General features: G+C 41.4%; 1 protein-coding gene across 1 annotated transcript in view; it reads left to right on the forward strand.

The window, feature by feature from the left end:
• The window catches only part of CARMIL1 (capping protein regulator and myosin 1 linker 1), a 318,183-nt gene that overhangs the window by 236,857 nt on the left and 74,739 nt on the right, over positions 1-6,587 (forward strand). The window contains exons 27-28 of the mRNA XM_025890957.2: positions 3,223-3,232; positions 4,004-4,022. Of these exons, the coding sequence (XP_025746742.1) occupies positions 3,223-3,232; positions 4,004-4,022 (29 nt within the window). The remainder of the gene's footprint in view (positions 1-3,222; positions 3,233-4,003; positions 4,023-6,587) is intronic.

Below are 6,587 nucleotides of genomic sequence, written 5' to 3' on the forward strand. Positions count from 1 at the left end.
CATGAAAAGATGCTGGGAAATGCAAATCAAACCTATAGTGCAAATCAAACCTTACACCTGACACAATGGCTAAAATCAAAAGACAAGAAGTAAGTATGAGTGAGGATGTGGAGAAAAAGGAACCCTCGTGCACTGTTGGTGGGAATGCAGATGGGTGCAGCCACTAAGGAAAACAGTATGGAGGTTCCTCAAAAATTAAAAACAGAATTACTGTATGATCCAGTAATTCCACTACTGGGTATTTACCCAAAGAAAATGAAAACACTAATTCAAAAAGATACATCCACCCCTATGCTTATTGCAGCTTTATTTACAATGGGCAAGATATGGAAGCAACCCAAGTGTCCATCAGTAGATGAATGGATAAAGAAGTGATACACACACACACACACACACACACACACACACACACACAGGAATATTACTCAGCCATAAAAAAGAGTAAGATCTTGCCGTTTTCCAACAACAGGGATGGACCTAGAGGGTATAATGCTAAGTGAAATAAGTCAGTCAGAAAAATACAAATACCACATGATTGAACTCATATTTAGAATTTCGGAAACAAATTAACAAATCAAAAAGTTGATGAACAGATGAACAGACTCTTAAGTACAGAGAACAAACTGGTGGTCACCAGAGGAGAGGTGGGTTGGGGGGAAAGGTGAAACGGGTGGAGATTAAGAGTACACTTATCTTGATGAGCACTGAGAAATGTATAGAATTGTTGAATCATTTATATTATACACCTGAAACTAATATAATACTATTTGTTAATTATACTTCAATAGAAAATAATAAAGAGAATAATAATATATTAAAGAAATGAACATTTCAGATTAAGTACTAAAAGAAGGAGAATATTGGAACAACAGAATTCTCAGTTCTGATCAAGTGGACTAGAATAATATTAATTCTTTTAAGGATACCTGAAATATTTATGAAAAATGCCAAGGAGGTCATAAGGAACATCGCAAAAATGTTTAAAAACCATATTCTCTGGTCCCATTTCAAAGAAGTTAAAACTTAGTAGCAAAAGAAAATTTAGGCAAAAATCCAATTGCTTACAAATTTTAAAATACTTTTATTTATTTAGTTCATTTATTCTTAGGTACCTTAGATTTTTCTGTTATTTGAGAGAGAGAGAGAGAGCATGCACATGAGCAGGAGAGGGGCAGAGGGAGAGGGATAGAACCCTAAGCAGGCTCCACACTCAGCGCAGAGCCTGACACAGGGCTCAATCCCATGACCCTGAGATCCTGACCAAGGGGAAATCAAGAGTTGGACACCCACCAACTGAGTCAACCAGGCTCCCCTAAAAATTACTTATAACTCAAAGGTCAAAGGGGAAAGCATGATTTAAATAAGGGGGTATTCAGAATTAAATGATAATAGTAATAGTAGAACCTCTGAACTTCAGCGTAACTAGTACTTAGAGTGAAATACATGGTCTTAAATGCCAATATCAGAAGTAAGGAAAGAATGGAAACTAATGGGCTAAAACCAATAATTTAAAATTAGGAGGGAAGAGTCTTGATGCCTACAGCTTGCTTTCAAATGATCCAGAGAGGGGCGCCTGGGTGGCTCAGTTGGTTAAGCGACTGCCTTCGGCTCAGGTCATGATCCTGGAGTCCCAGGATCGAGTCCCGCATCGGGCTCCCTGCTCAGCAGGGAGTCTGCTTCTCCCTCTGACCCTCTTCCCTCTCGTGCTCTCTCTATCTCATTCTCTCTCTCAAATAAATAAATAAAATCTTTAAAAAAAAAACAAAAAAAAACAAATGATCCAGAGAAAGAGGAAAACAAATGTTGCTAATTATTAGCAATTGCTAAGTTTTTTTTAAGATTTTGTTTATTTATTTGAGAAGGAGAGAGACAGCCAGAATGGGAACACAGCAGGAAGAGTGGGAAAGGGAGAAGCAGGCTTCTTGTTGAGCAGAGAGCCCGATGCAGGGCTCGATCCCAGGACCCTGGACCCCGGGATCATGACCTGAGCCGAAGGCAGACGCTTAACGACTGAGCCACCCAGGCGCCCCAGCAATTGCTAAGTTTTAGGAAGAAGATGTGGATATTATCTCATTCTTTCAACTTTACTGTAGGTCTGGAATTCTTTTTAAATAAATTGGGGGAAAAGATAAAAGCATTTTCTTTAAAATCAAGAGTAAAGCAAAGATGTCTGTTACCACCATTTCTGTTCATTATATTAAAGATCTTAGCCAGTGCAATATGACAAGCAAAAGAAATGAGAATTGTAAGGATTAAGAAGGAAGGAAAATTATTCTGATTTGCACATTTTATGATTTTATGATGGTCTACATAGAAACCCCAAAAGAATCTGCAGGTACATTATTAGGATTAGTACTGTAAAGTTGCTGGAGAAAGACCAAAATGTAAAAACAGATTGCATTTCTATATATCAGCAGCAATTAGTTCAAAAATATCATTAGAAATAATTAACCATTTAAAATAGCAACAAAAATCTAAGGTACCTAAGAATAAATTTAAAAAGAAGATGTTTAACACCTCAACGATGAAAAATTATAAAACTTGACTGAAGGTCTTTAAAGAAAGTCTAAAAGTAAACTATGTGTCAGGTTTATGGATAGAAGAGATGGTATCACAGGATGTTAGTTTTTCCCAAACTCATCTATTATTGGATACAATTCAGCAAAAACTCCCAACAGGTTTTTAACAGAACTTGACAAAGCTGATCCTGAAAATATGGGAAATCAGTGCTCAAAAATAGCTCAGACACTTATGAAGAAAAACAAGATGGTTGGTAGTCTTGCCCTGGCATATATTAAGGCATATCATCTTTAGGATAGTATGCAGAGGTAGACAAATCAATGTAACAGAAGGAGAGGCTAGTAGAGAAACAATGGCTTGTTCAGTACCCACATTTAGGACAGTATGCAGAGGTAGACAAACCAGTGCAACAGAGAGAGATTAGTAGAGAAAAGATGGACTGTTTAGTACCCACATTCAGTGAGTCCCTGGGCTTGTAATACTTTCATATGTTTTTTAGAGCTTGTTCCAAGAAGTGTGCTAGGCCCTGGCAATAAAGTGTAGGATTTCACAGTTGCCATCAGGTACAAATTGTATATCTAGAGTTTGGTGCCTCTAGCTTTGGTGCCTCATGAACTTCTAAAATTACATGCAAAATTTTATACTAATTTTTCTGGATGCGTGTTCATCAGATTCTCAAAGGGGTTCTTTCACACACCCAAGTGGTTAAAAGGTGCTACATTCTTGACCATTTTATGACACATTTAATTTCTGAGGCCCCCACCGGATGCTATACGATTACCAAAGAGTATCATCAAAGCTTGGGTTGTAAAGGGCATAAGGGGAGAAGAGCAAGAAGGTCTCTTCAAACAGGTCATGCTTGAGCTGAGCTGAGTGTGGAGTATAGACCCTTTATTCTGGTGTACTACAGAGGGAAAAAGAAGGATTCCAGGCCAGGGGAATGATGTGTGCAGAGCCTGGGTCAGAGCCTGGGTCATCATGTGGGGAACTACAACTGTAACTGAATGGGAATAATTATAAGAGGAATATAGAAATATGACAAGAAATGAAGCTAGCAAGTTGAGCAGTTACCAGATATTTCAGAGATTTCTATTCTTTTTTTTTTTAAGATTTTATTTATTTATTTGAGAGAGAGAGAGAGAGACAGCGAGAGAGGGAACACAAGCAGGGGGAGCGGGAGCAGGAGAAGCAGGCTTCCCACTGAGCAGGGAGCCCGATGCGGGGCTCGATCCCAGGACCCCGGGATCATGACCTGAGCCGAAGGCAGACGTTTAACAACTGAGCCCCCCGGGCGCCCCCAGAGATTTCTATTCTGTGCTAATGAATAATCTTCTGACATATTTGTACTTTTGAGGAAGCGTGTAGGAGTAAATTTAACACGTTTTAGAGGTAGATGTGGTGGACAGGGTTGAGGTAGGTCGAGTCTAAGGAGACTCTCAAATTTCTGATCTAGTCTGGTCCCATCACAACAAAACTTCGTGAGCATGGTTGATTTTGCTGTTGTAGTTATTGTTTAGTGGAGGGCAAGGGGAGGGTGAAGTGTTACAATTCATCTTTCCATGGTAGAAAATGCTTAGACTGCATTTTGTATGTATGGTATGAATTATGTAGGTGGTTGTAGATAAACATTTGATTAAGAATTGTTGGAATGTAGGTAGTAATTTGAAGCCGTGGGAAGGATAGATGTTGAAGAATATGGTTTGGTGTGCAAAAGGCCATGATACTTGGAAGGAGATGCTGTTTTAGGATCTGAGCTGGGCTGAACACCAAGAAGTGGTCAGAGGCTCCATTGCAAACCTACCCCGACATTTTTTCTCCCCTTTCTACCAGCCCCATCACCAGAATGTCTACCATGGTAGCCTTGGGTACCATTAACCCAAGGGAACAGGGGATGAAAGTTGTAGATGATAAAGAGAAAGGAAAAGACGTTCCTCTTGACAACAGGCAGGGGCATTGGAAGAGGGTGGCTGGAGTAGGGAACAGAAGATCTGAGTCCCCGTCTCACCTTTTCCATTAACCAGCTAAGTGAGCTCAAGCAAGTCACTTCTCTTCTCCAAGACCCGATTTCCTTAGCTATAATATGGGTTTGTGAAAACCAGCCTTCACTTACAAGGTTGTTATATGAATCAAAGGCTACCATGGATGATATTCTTTGGTGGAATATAAAGTGCTTTATTGTTATGTTGGTCAGTGGTGGGCTAGAGGGGGTGGTAGGAGACTCACTACAAAGCCTCTGTTGAATCGAATGCCTAGGGCAGGCTGAAATTCCTTTGTATAGGGTTAAGCCATGCCGTTATCAATTTGTAGAGCAGTAAGAGGCCTGAGAAATGACTTTGTAGCGAGAATGCAGAGATCTGCAAAGTTATTCTGTGATAACATTCCACAGAAATTTCATGTCAGGGTCCACACTGGAAGCCAGGCCTCCTCTCTAGGTGTGAGATTCATTTCTAGCCGAATTTGCACTGTCATGCAGTGGAACCTTCCCAAAAGTCACAAACATATTGATGAACTTAACAGAATCCAAATAGCATGTTGATACCTGAGGTTTTTCTGATCAGGAGTGCTGGGCGCTACATGATCTGGACCAGAGTGTGTTTATTCTAATGCCAAAGAGGAAAATAATTTGTCTTAAACTGACTTATTTGCATTGCTTGCAGCTTTCTTGGAATTACATGCGAAATCAGTAATTAGCATTTGACGGAGCGCTGTCAAAATCTGAGTTACTTTTGGAAACTTCTCAGGTGATTGCCCCCCCCCCCCCCGGTTTTCCACAAGATCTTTATAAACATCCTGCTGCGCTCTACTGCTCATCCCGCGGTTGAACGAGGGGTGTTACGTGTGGGATGGGCTTGTACGTGAGTGCCGGAGCGGACGGGGGCCTGTATGTGAACACGGGGGCAGACAGAGCACTGGACCAGAGCCCATAATAGTGCCTCATTAGTCCTTGTTCTCACTGGACTAGTAATAGGATCAAGCTGGCTTTCTCAAACTGAGAGCTTGTTGTTGAAATTAGCATCCTTGGAAACAGATTGGTAACATTATCTGTGAGAGGCTGAATTTTTATGTGTGCTGGGCATTATACTGAATGCTTCACACGTGTAATGTCATTTTATCTTCAGTAATCTCATGAGGCAAGAACTTTTTTATTTGCCATTTTATATAGGAGGAAAATAAAATCGGGAAATCAGTAACAGTCCAGTGTCCCTCAGCTAGGATTCAGATTTCGGTCTCACGCTGAAGCGTATTATGCCTTTTCCACACTTCCCAGCCATGTCATCCATCTCTGGCAAATGATTTAACTTCCCCTAGCTCGCATTCTTCAACTTCAAAATGGGGATCACATGAAAAGCACTCCCCTCCCCATCTTCACAGGTGTCCAAAGGATAAAATGTGCAGAAACATTTGGCAAACTCTAGAGTTTTGATTGTTCTTTGTCAAGTGCCCAGTAAATGTTTTTGTCTGTCATTCATGCTATTTCGTGTTGTAACAATTGTAACTTCACTGAACACTAAAGCTTTTCTTATAAAAGCATACATCCGTGGGTTTTTTCACTATCGATGTTTTGACAGAGCTATTGAAGGGTTCAATTTGGGGTTTCTGTGATTTGCAAAATCACGCAAGAGTTCATGTTCGGTATATTTTCTAGGGGTATCTGTCACTTTCTTTTCTAGCAGTAGGAAGAACAGTCTGGTGTGGTAAGTTGGTGTATAAAGGCTTGATATGTGTCTTCTTTCATCTTCTGATCGCCTTGGTGTTACGTGCAGTGGGCATGCCGCGACCCTTCAGATGCCAGCCCAAAGCTCGGGTGGGTCTGCGGGTGATTTAAAGCGATAACCTGACATCTGCAATCATCCAGCAGGCACAGGTCCCCCCTGAGTGGCTCAGAATCCTTGGTTGTGCTCTGGGACATTCATGTCTCTGTTCTCAGAGGGCTTAGCGTCATGTATAACCAGCTCTCAACTTTCTGCCCCCCACCCCCACCCCATGCTGACTGCACCTCTCCCCTCTGCTGTGCCCTGACGCCCCCCCCCCCCCCCCCCCCCCCCGCGCCCCCCCCCCCCCCCCCC

Source organism: Callorhinus ursinus, unplaced genomic scaffold (genome assembly GCF_003265705.2).
Source record: "Callorhinus ursinus isolate GAN/ISIS: 27379988/994484 unplaced genomic scaffold, GSC_fseal_2.0 scaffold26, whole genome shotgun sequence".
In the NCBI taxonomy this organism is placed as follows: Eukaryota; Metazoa; Chordata; class Mammalia; order Carnivora; family Otariidae; genus Callorhinus; species Callorhinus ursinus.